The sequence below is a fragment of the Anopheles ziemanni genome, chromosome 3 (genome assembly GCF_943734765.1).
Source record: "Anopheles ziemanni chromosome 3, idAnoZiCoDA_A2_x.2, whole genome shotgun sequence".
Classification (NCBI taxonomy): Eukaryota; Metazoa; Arthropoda; class Insecta; order Diptera; family Culicidae; genus Anopheles; species Anopheles ziemanni.
The window spans coordinates 37,137,591-37,150,520 of record NC_080706.1 but is presented as its reverse complement, the minus strand read 5'-3'; the positions used below and the strand labels follow the sequence as shown (position 1 = coordinate 37,150,520).

At 44.3% G+C, this 12,930-nt stretch overlaps 1 protein-coding gene across 1 annotated transcript in view; it reads right to left on the bottom strand.

Annotated features, from left to right (window-relative positions):
- The window catches only part of LOC131290086 (acetylcholine receptor subunit alpha-like 2), a 41,926-nt gene extending 31,260 nt beyond the window's left edge, over positions 1-10,666 (bottom strand). The window contains exons 1-3 of the mRNA XM_058319471.1: positions 10,442-10,666; positions 7,267-7,311; positions 4,756-4,865 (exon numbers count right to left, since the gene is read on the bottom strand). Of these exons, the coding sequence (XP_058175454.1) occupies positions 4,756-4,865; positions 7,267-7,311; positions 10,442-10,666 (380 nt within the window). The remainder of the gene's footprint in view (positions 1-4,755; positions 4,866-7,266; positions 7,312-10,441) is intronic.
- Positions 10,667-12,930: the final 2,264 nt, after the last annotated feature.

Here is a 12,930-nt window from a genome sequence, read left to right as displayed (position 1 = left end):
ACGTTATAGTCAAACTAATCTCAAAGTTGTGTGCATACAAATCAAAGTTTTGCTTGTGAAATTGTCATTTTGTTTTTTGTCCCATTTAGTTCATACATTCCATTCATTCATTCATAGATTCTATTCAGTTTTACTTTGTCCCGCTGACGGACGATTGAGGGAAAGCAAAATAAAAAGCTTTTGGGTTTAAATTAAAGTCAGCTCGGGCTATATATTGTTGTTTGTTCATTTTAATTTAATTTCGTTGAAATAACTTCTGCCAAACGAAAACACAGAAATGTTCCGAACATAGATTTTCGATAATGCATGGAACCCAACCAACACGTTTAAAAAGTCCATGCTTTGTTTTTTTTGGAACACTTTGTCTAAGTAGGGTAGAATGAAATACGGAATTGTCGTAAATAAACGAACTAATTAGCAACACCCTAATTAACGGTGCTGTCAAACGGAACGGACCAGGAATGTGGCGGCCATTTGCCTTCGGAAGCGATCTGCAAATGGACTCGGAAAAGCTGATGAAAACCGAAGGACGTGTCCATCGAAACGTAAAACTCGACGTTGATTTTGTAAAGGGCATCGGGAGCAGCTTTGTGTAACACTCTCTCGCACTGCCCCCCGCCTCTTCGTATTCCTCACTTTATAGTCATCTGCGTCACAAATATATACCCATTACCATACATTAGCAAATAAATTAAATTTCATCCGGCCTCCGGCTGCGATTCGCATTCGGTCACGTGGAATGTCGAATAAATAGGCTACTGACGAGTGTAACGCCGCGTTTGACGCCTGACATAATGCATCCGACGGGCAACGGTTTGTGGTTGCTGGCTACGGAAGAAACTTTGCCCCCGAACCCGGACGAAATCTTTCCGAATCACGAACACGTCCTTCGAACGGCGGGCGTTTGAAGTGAATTAAATTACCGCCATTTAATTGAAGGTTCTCGGCCAACACGGTTCGGTTTACAACTGCCAAACGTCTTTCACACTCTCGGCGCGGAAGCCCGGTGAGAAGCCCCATATGTAGCCGCCCCAATTGGGGTCGGAAGAGAGTTGGCGCCTCCAAATGGCTGCTGCCCTGGGAGGAAAGCCGGGAAAAGAGTTTCGCATTCGCAAGACCGCTGAAGCGTACGGCGTCGGGTGAACAGTTTTCGAAACTAATTTAAACTTTTTCCCGCAATTAACTTAATGCTTGCTGGGGCGCCCGGGTTGCCAGGCTACAAAAGAGCTGTCAGAGTGTGCTCCCGCCAGACGGGGGACAGGATTGTGTTCTGGGCCCTGCCGGATAAGGGCTCCAGGCCCATGGACTCTGGATTCTTGGGTTGTGTGAACGTACGTCTCCCGGCCATCGGAGCGAAGCGGAGGGAGGTTGGACGGTCCAAGCAACTGTTCGACCAACATGCAACCTAACAAGCCAACGACAAACCTCAGACCGAACGAGCGACCCGGTTCGGGTTCGGGCAACTAGTTAAACTTGTCGTGCTTCGCAACACTTTTGCTGGTAGTTTTGTGATAGATTCGGACGGTTATATTTGTTCGAGCCAATCAGTTGTGAATTTTCCCACTGCGATCGTGGCTCGGGGTAAAGGAGAGCACACGAGTGGCGTTGGATGATGGAAAAAGGAGCGCTTGGAAGCAAAATGCCACACTTCATCGTGTTCAGCGTTGTTATTTTCCTCTACCTTCCATCCAACTGCCTGTGAATCGACCTTAGTAAGGTGACGGTGTTATAGGCGCAGTCACAGTTTATTTATTTCTTATCTTGGACTTTATTGGAATGTTTTTACATTTTGTTTACACCACAACTCTATGCATATAATACTATTGATGCAATTGCGATTAAGATTTGTGTCTTTGTTTTCGTCGCAAACTAACGGCTGAGTGTGTGTGTAAAATGATAAGTAACTCCAAATTACTAATGTGCTATTCTCCTATGACCGATGTTTCTTGAGAACTGTCCGTAAATTTTACATAATGCTGCACTATTTAAGATTTCGTTTTGAAGCTTAACTTTATTCCAACATTGCAACCGAACGATAAGCTCTGTTGAATACAATGTCCCACAATGAATTATTATTATTTGCTCAGTGAAATTCTTCACTGGAAATTTGATGCCTTGGCATTTTTCACCTGAGACATGTTTTATTTTCATTTTTTCTATAAAAATCATAATCATGGAATGTCAGAACCATGCAATTTCGAGTGAATAATAAAGCCTCTTATTAAATTACATTTTCCTGTGCTTTGCCACTCTTGTATTCCACTGCGTCAGCTCTGACAATACGTTTTGCATGCTTCAGCGAAAGAATCGCAGTAAAAACGCAAACCGTAATGAGCCCGTCACTGCATTCTAGTGACGCGCCCGGCCACTCGGCAAGGGTTTGGGTCAAACGTAAAAGTGTTAATTATAATTTACCGAGGGTTAAGGTGCGATCTAGATTAGGCAGAGGCACGGCACTCCGGTTCGTGGGTGACTCTATCCGCGGCGGAAACAGAGGGATAAATAAAAGGCAGATCCGGTGCACACCGGACGGATGGACGGCGCGAGCGCGAGTGCCCGACGGAGAGTTGTGTATTTTAATTAACTTACCTCGCACGAGGACCATCACCGCGCGAAGTCATATTAGCACATCATAACTTCGGTATGAAGATTGTTCATTTGAATTTTTATGAATGTGTCCCAGCCGGCGAAGGCGAAACACCGAATGCTTACGTGGCTTATCGCTAACTGGTTGCGTTGCGGTCGGAACAGTTTGCTATCTGGTTTGGCCGTTTGTTAAAAATGTTTCCCTTTGTTTGCGGTGAAAGTTGCTTATTTGTACAAAGTATTTTTCTTCGCCATTAAGATACGATGTAAGACATGTTACAAAGGGATGTAAAAAAGGCGGGTGGAAGTTTTATTTAATGTTGTGCTGTTTTCTTGTTTTTCCCTAACCAAATACTACCATTAAAAGCAAGTAATTTGATATTGTTACAATTGTTTTAAAAAGAAGAGCAGCAAAGGAGAAGAAAGAGAGGCCAAAGTTTTATTGGTAGTTGAGAATAATATGAAAGTGTTTTTTGTGCTCAAAACACAAGCATAACCCCATTGTCTGCAGGCTTCTGAGGATGACATACAAAGAAAAGCCTCTACCCTCCCCTGAGTCCTTAGCCAATAAAACGGCGTGAAACAAAACGCGAAGCTCAGGCAATTTTTTCGTTTTATTCGAGCCCTGCTTTCGTTTACTTTTACGTTCCGTTGATTTATTGTGCAAAAAAGTTGACTGTTTTATTTAGTTTTGAGCTTGGCTTGCCAAATTTACTTCACTCTCGCCTAACGAATCGTTTATTCGAGAAGTTGTATACGTGTGTGTTTGTGTGTGTGTGAGTGTGTGTATTTTTTTTGAACTCAACCATTGTTCGGTCATGGCTATTCCCGTGGCGACGAGACTGGGAACATAATTTGATTTTGGTCCGTTCATTTACATAAGTTTCGCAAATCGGTCCCTGCCACGACGAATCAGTCCAACCGGGTGAACGAGTCGAGATGAGCGAGATGAGTGGTAAGAGTTTGGTGTAAATAAGATACACACACGTACATAGATGTAGGTGGCCACTAGGGGTTGAGGTTTTCGAAACCCACCAGGGTGAGTGTGTGTCCGTACGGATCGGATGGAATTGAAATAAATTGTTCGAATGAAAAACATTTGGATAACTTTTGATTTGTATCCCACTCAACGATGTGCAGTTTTTTGCGCTTTTCGACAAGGATGGGTTCATCAGGAGTAAATATTCACCTGGCAGTTGCAAAAACACACCGGGGTTGAGTTGTGGCCTTTTTTGTAAAGTTTATGGAACCGGAACGAGAGTCAACAAATGCCTACTGATGGCAACCGTTTGAGGTTTGAAACATTGTAACTCCTTGTTTTTTTTTTGGTTCATAAGTGTTGGACATTTTAACTAGATCAAATTGAAGGGAAGTTAAACTGACTTTGCATTAACTCATCGCGATGAGCGAAACAGACATCGTTAAGATTTTTCGTTTTTTTTTGCAGAGTAATGACTAGCTAATTTGGGTAAACAGGTTCGACAGATGGGCATCATTAACTTGACTGCATGGGACGATTCGAATGAACATCCTTCACCGAGTCCTCCGTATCATTATCATGCCACTGATGAATGTTTATCGCAAATGATACTTGTCATGCTACCGTGGGAGTACGGATTTCGGTGCTATCATACGCAACATGTTTGGTTCAGGATGACATTGCGTTATTAGCATACGCCCTAGTCGTTTCATGCTGGAATTTCTTCCTCTCCACTTTGACGGTAAGCGAGGCGAGTGGAACGAGGAACAATCCCATTGACGGACGTTTGATGATGACAAGCGAAGTAATGAAAGCAAACAAGTGAGTTGATCTGTTTTCATTGTTGGCCTGTTCGTTTTTGTAGACCTTCAATAATTGGGAATCGAAAAAGGTTTTATGAATGACTAGATGAATAATTTTTGTTTCATCATATTTTCACAACTTTATGTAACGAATTGAATTTACAGCACCATAGCACCGAGCATTTTTGCGGATAATCTGGCATCAAATAATAAAATATATGTTAAAATATCCTCCAGATATCATTCCATGTTATCGTGTACTAAATGCTTCAGCTAATGAATCATAGGAACGAAAAACGACTGGCTTAAAATGTAAAGCCCCGGGACAAAACGGGGGCAACGGAAAACGAGCAGCGAAATTAGATTATCTCATCGGATGATACTCACTTGTTGTAAAGCACAATATCCGGCAGCCAGATGTGTTCGGAAGGCACGTACAGCTCGGTGACACCGCCGTACTCGGCGGGATCCCATTTGAATTTATGGTCCTGCCATTCCTGATGAGGCCGAGCGGGGAAGAGAAAAGAAGAGAATGTAAAAATCACATACAGAACGAGTGGTTCGAAACGAGTGTTGCGAATGGAATGGAAACAAAAATGAAATGATGAAAGGAACCTGAAACGCACAATGGCTGATAGAGTGACGGCAAAGGAGTCTTTTGGAATTTGTTGAGTGTGTTGTGATAAAAGTATAATTTTTTTTCATTTATTTCTACCACATGACGTTCGAACGGAACGGTGTTACTGAAATTCTACGAACACAGTAAATTGAAAGGCATACATGCTTAAGTCAACGTTTGGGTGTTCAAGTATAAATATTTATTTGAACATGTGTTTGATGTGTTGATTTTACAAAATTATAAAGGTCATAAATCTTCAAACAATCGAAAAATGAGTTGTAGCCAATATTTTCGGAATCATACTTTACTGCCGACAATTCGACACATATCAGAACCCATTTGAAAAACTTTCAGAATGGACATCACTTGGTCCAAGTGGCCACTGCGTACAGTTTTCAGTGGCTCAGATTTGCTATCCTTTTTTTGTGGACCCTTTGTCGTGGTACACCTAGACCGGCCGTACGGGAAGCCATCAGCTGATGATTTGGTTTTTTGCTAACGCCTACGCAGCATCCAACACGTTGGAACTGGACCATGGAAGCGAATGAAGGATGTGTTTTCACCTACTTTGGACACATCAAATGAACCCCTTTGAATCTCCGGTGATGCTGACTTGGTCTGCGGATCAACCAGAGGATGTACTGGATGGTTTAGTCGCTTCCTTAATGGGTGCCAGGATCACTCTGAGAGGGCACTTAAGCATCCGAGGCTAAAAATGCTTTTCCATACTTCGCACCAACCATGAAGCGAGAGTTGATGGTTGAGGAGAAATTAGTTATTCCTTTTTTGTTTACCTTCAACGCGTGTTTAGAGTGTTTCGAAAATCTGCTCGTAGAGTATCTGGATCTACCCACACGACGACCGTCTGTGCCACCGGTAACACGCATGTTCTGGCACAAATGTAATCCCCATCGTTACAGCGCAGCCACTGGTGGATTTGCGTTCCGTTGACGTCGCCGTGTGTTTAACGCGAGTGTGGAGTTTTTGTATGTCGTTAGTTTTTTCTTCTCTCACAGCATTGCTCTTATGTCAGGCAGCAAAATTGGCTGGTCAGCTCTGCGGTTACTGCGTAACAAATTTCTCGTGACGAGTATCCCGGAAAAGCGCTTCTGGCGCACGAAAGAAAGCGAAACGCTCGGACGGATCCCTTGTCGAAGGCTTCCCAGGGCACTCTCGGGAGGATGTTGTTTGGACAGGGCCCTTTTTAATTTGTTTAATGAACGTGATTACCGGTGGAAAATGTCCGCCCCGCCCGGGAATGGAAAGTGTAGCGGCAGCAATAGGTGCTCTCGCTGACCCTGGGAAACTTTTCACATATCGAAATGTGACACATGGTCGGGACGTCCAGCCTTAATGGACGCGCCTGGGTTGGGTGCTTCCGATTCGGTAGAATGATGGGTGTGTTGGTTTAGTGCTTGCGACAAGGGAAATGCTTCGCCCGTCGGTTTAGGCTCTGGCTGACGTAGCGTAAGTTAATTACAACAGTAGAGTTTATAAAATGTGCTCATGCGATGTGCATAAACTATTCTACATTATTTTAAATGAGACTCCGAGCGGCCTTGCGTGATTTTAAAGTTTAAGGGTAAGTATCAGTCGTCTGCATCGAGTTAACCGGGTTATGTTCCGGAACTATTTGAAAATATGTTTCATGTTGAGAAACGCTGTTTTTACTTTCCCAATTTGAACCATAGAAATGTTTTATAGATATATTTTATTATAATAAAAATTAATATTAGGGTAAGTTACGTTGCCTTTCTGAAACGCTTGTCGATCTAAAATTTATTTACTTAATGTTTGTCGATAAAATGATTATTTTACCAATCCATTATTGTGTTTGTGCTTTTCCGGATTTAATTAAACTAACATGGAAATATGCTATAAATTTTATGTAAATTTATTTAAAATACGAGGAGGGATACTAGCATAAATGCAAATATATGGAAACTTTTTTCTGACCAACACAAATAACTTTAATTTGTTTTTTTGTTTAGTTAGTTTGGTAATTAGTTGTTTAGTTTGTCTTCTTGTATTTAACTTGTTGTTGTAAGCTGTTAGTCCACTTCTCGCATCTATTTAAATCATTCTGACACTCATTGTGACTTCATATGACTCTATCAATTTAATATGATTTTTTTAGATGCTTAAGTTTTGTTTTCTTGTTTCATTACGCAAAATAATAGAATAAGATAAATGAAAGGTCTTTGGACATGAAGTTGACGTACAAAGATAAAAAAGAAAAGTAAATGAATATGCAGTTCTGCGTATATTTCGTTACTTACATGCTCGAGCCAGATGTTAGTGGTAAGAATCTGATCTTTAAGATTCTGAAAAGGAAAGAAAAAAGATACAGTAAAGAGAGTTAGTTGATGCCACAAATCTCGTTAGTTTGAGCTCGTTGGTGATGTTGCATTGATCATGTTTAGCGTGCTGCGGAATAAACTCCAACGCGCCAGCAATTGATCCATTTCACTCCCGCTTCGCGACTGCATCAGCTCGTCCCCAAGGACGAAGCATTTGAGCAGTTTACCTTTTATTTTGGTTTCCGGGACCGCTATCGCTTCCGGTTGCACTCCTTCGTTCATGGCCATCACGAATTTCCCGACAGTTTCCCGCCGAGCCTCTGACGGCATGCGATGGAAAGCAAATGCAACCGCAATCACACTCGAGTACATTGCGCTGGCCATCCAGCGGGCGAAGATGGTCGGAATTATATTTCCTCAATTTGATTGTAAAAGATAGCGGCTTCGGATGGTGACGGGATGTGCAGCAATGTCGTACGGTCGTTCGTTTAGATTACTGTTTCTATCCGCTTCGTTTCCTCCCCCCTACCGGGGAACTAGGGATTGAATTTCATTTCCCGACCCGTCCACCGGTCGGCCACCGGTTTTGGGCGAGTCTCGGGCGTGCATATCGCTTTATCCCATCCCTCCTCCCGGCCATCCCAAGCAAGCTCTGTTGGCGCTAGGAACCGGGCCCTGTCGCCGGGGTAGCTGTAGTTATTTTTCTCTGCTCGTTATTTCGAGCCGTGCCCATCATCGTTCCCACACTCGCCCCGGTGGGAATGTGTATGCATGCATAATGGGACAGTGATTTCCAACGGGCGTGCTATCGGACGCTAATGTTCGCCGCAGGAAGAAGCGATGGCGCTAGCGACGTATGGGTATGCCCTTGCGCCAGAGCGCACGGATGGTGGTGCGGGTGAGAATTTACTTATGCATCAGCGGTCCCGGAGTGATCCGCAAACCTAAACCTATACCCCGTGCCGGGCGTGGGAAAAAGATTGCACCGGATGGATGGATAGATAGCTAGAAAAGTAGATGGAAGCGAAGAACTGGGCTTCGTGTCCCGATCCAGACACAGGCAGTGAGCACTTTGTATCCGTACCTATGCGAAAACCCCGCTGCAGGCGGAGTGGCGATATTATCTTTAGTTTAAAACCCGTGCTCGAGACAGACACCGATGGATAAACGACGCCGGAGGGTGGTTGATTTAAATTAAATTTGAGATTTTCTCGCTCAATGGAGTTCCAACGACCGTGGTTGGAGCTTCGTGTGCTGGCTTATCGTCTGTTTGCTGGCTCCTCCGATGATGGGAATCGTATCCTTTCGTGCGTGTGTAAAAGAAACCGGAGACTGCGCCGGCAAATACACCATCAGATCATGCTAATCGGAGAATCGGTTTCATTTCCGAATGTTCGTAGTGCATTCAATTGGCCAACCGAATCAAACGAGTCAGCAACCGGACGGTGGGTTGCATCGGACAGATTTCTGTACGATCTTTGTCTCACACGTCATCATGTATGCAGTTTTCATGTGCAGTTTATCAGCGCGAAACTAAAATGGTTGCATGTTCAAGTATGGAATTTGATGTTTTAAAATAACATGGTCCATTAACAGTATAACCACGCATGAACAAGTTGAGTTTTAGCACCTTGACATAGGCTAATGTTTATGATAACATTTATTAAGTTAAATATATGACTATTCAGTACAATACTTTACTGAAATTATAGAATGTAGAATGTTAAAGCTAGTGATAAAATTACAATAGACTTGGCGTTTCAATAGGAATCGGGTAGAATGAGATCATACATTCGGCATCAAGAAGGGAGTTGAAATAGGGTGAGGGTCAAACAAAAATCAAGAAGGCGTTACAAATATCAATATAAGCACAGTCAAAAATAAAAGACTTTTAATTATGAAAAAATAAAATTAATGAAGTTCGAACAGGCATAATTTATTATAAATTTATTTTATAGTTTAGCAACACAATTCAGTATATTGCTTCGCGAAATGAGTAAAAGCATATGAAGTGAATATTATTGTCGCTTGTTTGGATTGGAAAAAATTGAACTGTCTCCTTAAAATATATTTTCTAAAGCATATTGAAGCACTGTTGGAGAACTCCTTCTTACAACAATTTTTCAATTTCTCTAAAGCTTAGAAACGGACTTTCTGATTATTTTTCTACTGTTTTTAATTATTAGTACCAGATCGAGGTTGTATCTTCTATTTTTAATGCAAATATACTTATTTTGGAGGTGGTTTTAGTTCTCATTAGACCTTTAAATTTTTATTTTGGCCTTTAGAAATTGTTATCTTCTCAGTTTTGTGTTCCAGTAACAATATGAAATAAGTGTTAATGTTTTTATTGGATTGTTGATACTTAATAACATGGTTATGGTTCCGTATATTCTAGGGGTTTATATTGCCTGTAAGCGTACTGTTTTCGTCAGTCGTATATTTACAGCCTCACCACGGAATTTAATAAAATCAATCCTATCGAATCCATAACGGCGCCCATGGCGCAGCGGTAGCGCGAGGAAATACCACGCCACAGGTGCTGGATCGAATCTCGAGTCTGGCATCCTCCGGTATTACGAACGGTTGACCACCGATCTATAATATACCGTCTTTCGGTCACAGAAACACACTCTTCGGAGAGTTTACATCAGATCGGATAAATTCTATCGAAGTCCGTGCTGCAGCTGTAAGTCTTTTCTTAGCACTTATCTGCGCAATGTTATGTTACTGCTCATGCGCAACTAAACTTCAGTGGAGTCTTTTGTTGCAGAGACATTGTTTTCAGTCTCTTTTGTGTTACTCAGAGGAATACTTTTGATATTAGTTTCATGTCAAAGAGATTGTTAAAACAATATTATCATTTTTTTTACAATTTGGTACTTAATACTTTTTTTCAAACTGTTTCAAACCGTTAAAAGTTTATTTGTTGCAAGAGATTTGTTTCCAATAGAGATATGTTCCATCGGGAATTAAGTTTAAGGTCGCTATTGTAGCATACGTCTCTGTCAGTTCTAAGAATTAATGTTTTTTTCTTCCCCTCAGACTTTAACTGTGAAAAGTAATGAGGTTTCTCCAAAGAATTCTCAAGCAATTATATAACTTCATATGGTATTTAGATCAGCGGTGTTTAGATGAGGTGTAAATCACTTACCAGATCTATCAGCTGTGACAACCGTAGGCCCAGCTTCACCAGCACCGTGTCGGTGTTATTGCTGACGGGTCGTATTAATCGGTTGTAGTTGCTGAGCAGATCGTCGTACAATCGCTTGGCGTCCGGGTTGGCCCAAACACTTCCGATGACCATGCACAGCAGCACGATGCTGATCGTCATCCACTGGTCGGCGATGGTCCGCCTGAAGTTCGGCAGTCTCCCCATCGCTAAAACACTTGTCCTCCGAGCACCGAGTAAGCACACTAGCACAACCAACTTCCACTCCTGAGCCGATACCGTCGCACACTGACGGCCAGGTGTATCCAGTGCAGCTCGTACACCCACACTTCTGCTTCAATGTTTGCTTCGGTTTGCTGTTTTTGGTTCACTGCATCCAAGCGGCTCCAACAGTGGCGGAACCACCACCATCACCTGCAGCATCCGATGCTGCCCGCATATTATTGATGACACACGATTTGCCGGACACGCACGAGCTTACCACACACAAGCGAACACCGGCATGGCACATAGTGACGACGAGTATTTCTCTAGTAGACCCACAACACTGCCACGGTAGCCAGCTGCCCGTTTCCGATGGGATGCGCCTCCGGTTCTCCACGGCGGTACCTTCGATTCATCTGTCACTTGCTTGGACGCGTCGATTACGTTCGGAAAAAGTGCGTGCGCTCACCGTTTGACATTTGGATGTAAAACAAACACTGCCTGCTGCGATGCTGGGGATGCTGGGACGCGGCTGCCTTCACACACTCGTTGAGGTTGGTGTTGCGAAAATTTCTCCAGTCTCCAGTGCTACACGGTGTACGGATCACTTGTCACGGAATCGTACATCAAATTCTAGAAATGCCCGGACCGAACATTGCGAGGTATACACGTCCGCAAACGTTTTCTGCGCTCGGCAATTGACGTTTCGCTCGATTGTTGCCCGCTAGAGGCGCACCAGTCGTCGGGCGTCGCTTGTGCTGTCGAAAGTGCTTCTTTTTCCCACCAACCCCCCGCCCGTCCACCTGTGCCTTCCGCTGTCCCCGTTGACGCTCGGGGATGGAGCGAGTTCAGAACGCGGGATCGGAGGAGATCTCTTTCTCTCGCGCTCACGACAGGATACTGTTGCTGCTGCTGCTGCCGCCGCCATTCGCATCCTTGCAGGGATGCTGGGCATATTCGGCGAAGGATCTGGCCGTCCGTTCTCTCTGCAACAATGTTCAGCGTGCGCATGTGTCGAATGTTGCCGAAGGATTCGGCGAACCTTCGGCTGCTCCGTAACGTGTAGGGCGTTGGGCTGTGAGAAATTGTGGGCGCCTTGCTTTTCACCGTGAGCCCACTCTCATCTCACTTCGAGCTCACATCGCTCTCGCAGTGCCATCGTTCTCCAGATTGTGGTATCAAGCACAGGTGGAGATTGGCCCAGGATGCCTGGATTAGCCCGCGAGGGCAATGTTTTCCTGCTGACGTTGGTTTGCCCGAGTCAACTTTTCCATCCCGTTTCGGGGAATCCGCGAGCAGAAATCGGAGCCATACACATATATACACACCACCACACACTCTTGCCTATCATACGTACCATAACGTAGTCGTGGCGTTGTACTATAACGGTTCTCGGAAGGACCCACCTAAAGGGAGAAGGGAAAAAAGGAACCTGAACGATGTGCACGCGTCACCGTCAGTTAATTTATTGTCGGTCGGTTGGCCGTTCCGTGCAGCTGGGAAAAGGCGGGAAAAACGGACGCCGTGGGGAGTGGGATGGACGGTGGACAAAAAATGAAACGAAGCAAAACAAACCAAAGAAAAAAAAACAACGGGCCTCCGAGCGTAAGGACGGACGGGCGGAAATGGTTGGCAACGGTTCGCTGGTTTCGCGTTTGTTCGCTGGTCGAAATGAATTGAGCCAAACCGAGCCGCCGGAACAGCTGCCGGGAATGTAGAAGTCAACGCGAACGACATTCCTGCATGGCGGAAATGAATGCAGCCACCATGCGAGTGTTACATAATGCCGGGAAATGACTTCCGGCAGCCGACGTGGGGGCCAATACAGCGTGCTGGGAAACCGGAAACCGCTCGCTGGTTTCTTGCGGTTTTCGTTGTTGTCGTGTGTTGCTTTCTTTCTGTCGTTTCTTTTCCTCCTTCGCCAACCTAATGCACGATTACCTTCGTGTGTTTTGTGGCGACGGTGACGTTTGACTCTTGCCCTGGCCCACCGTGCACACGGTCACCGGAAGCTGACTTCGATTGCTTCCGGGAGTGGGCTCCCTCAGCCGAGCAGCCGATCTGCTTCTGAAGAGCGCTCGCGCATCATTAGGTAAGGCCGCAGTATGTTTTTCCAGAGGTCAATCTTGCTCGTCCATCCCATCTCGCACTGCCTTTTTCGGAGCATACTGTGGAGTGGCGTCCACAAAACTTTTACCACCACCAGGTCGAACGATCGTTTCGACATGCTGGTGAAAATTTTCCTACCGACAGAGATGAAATAGATT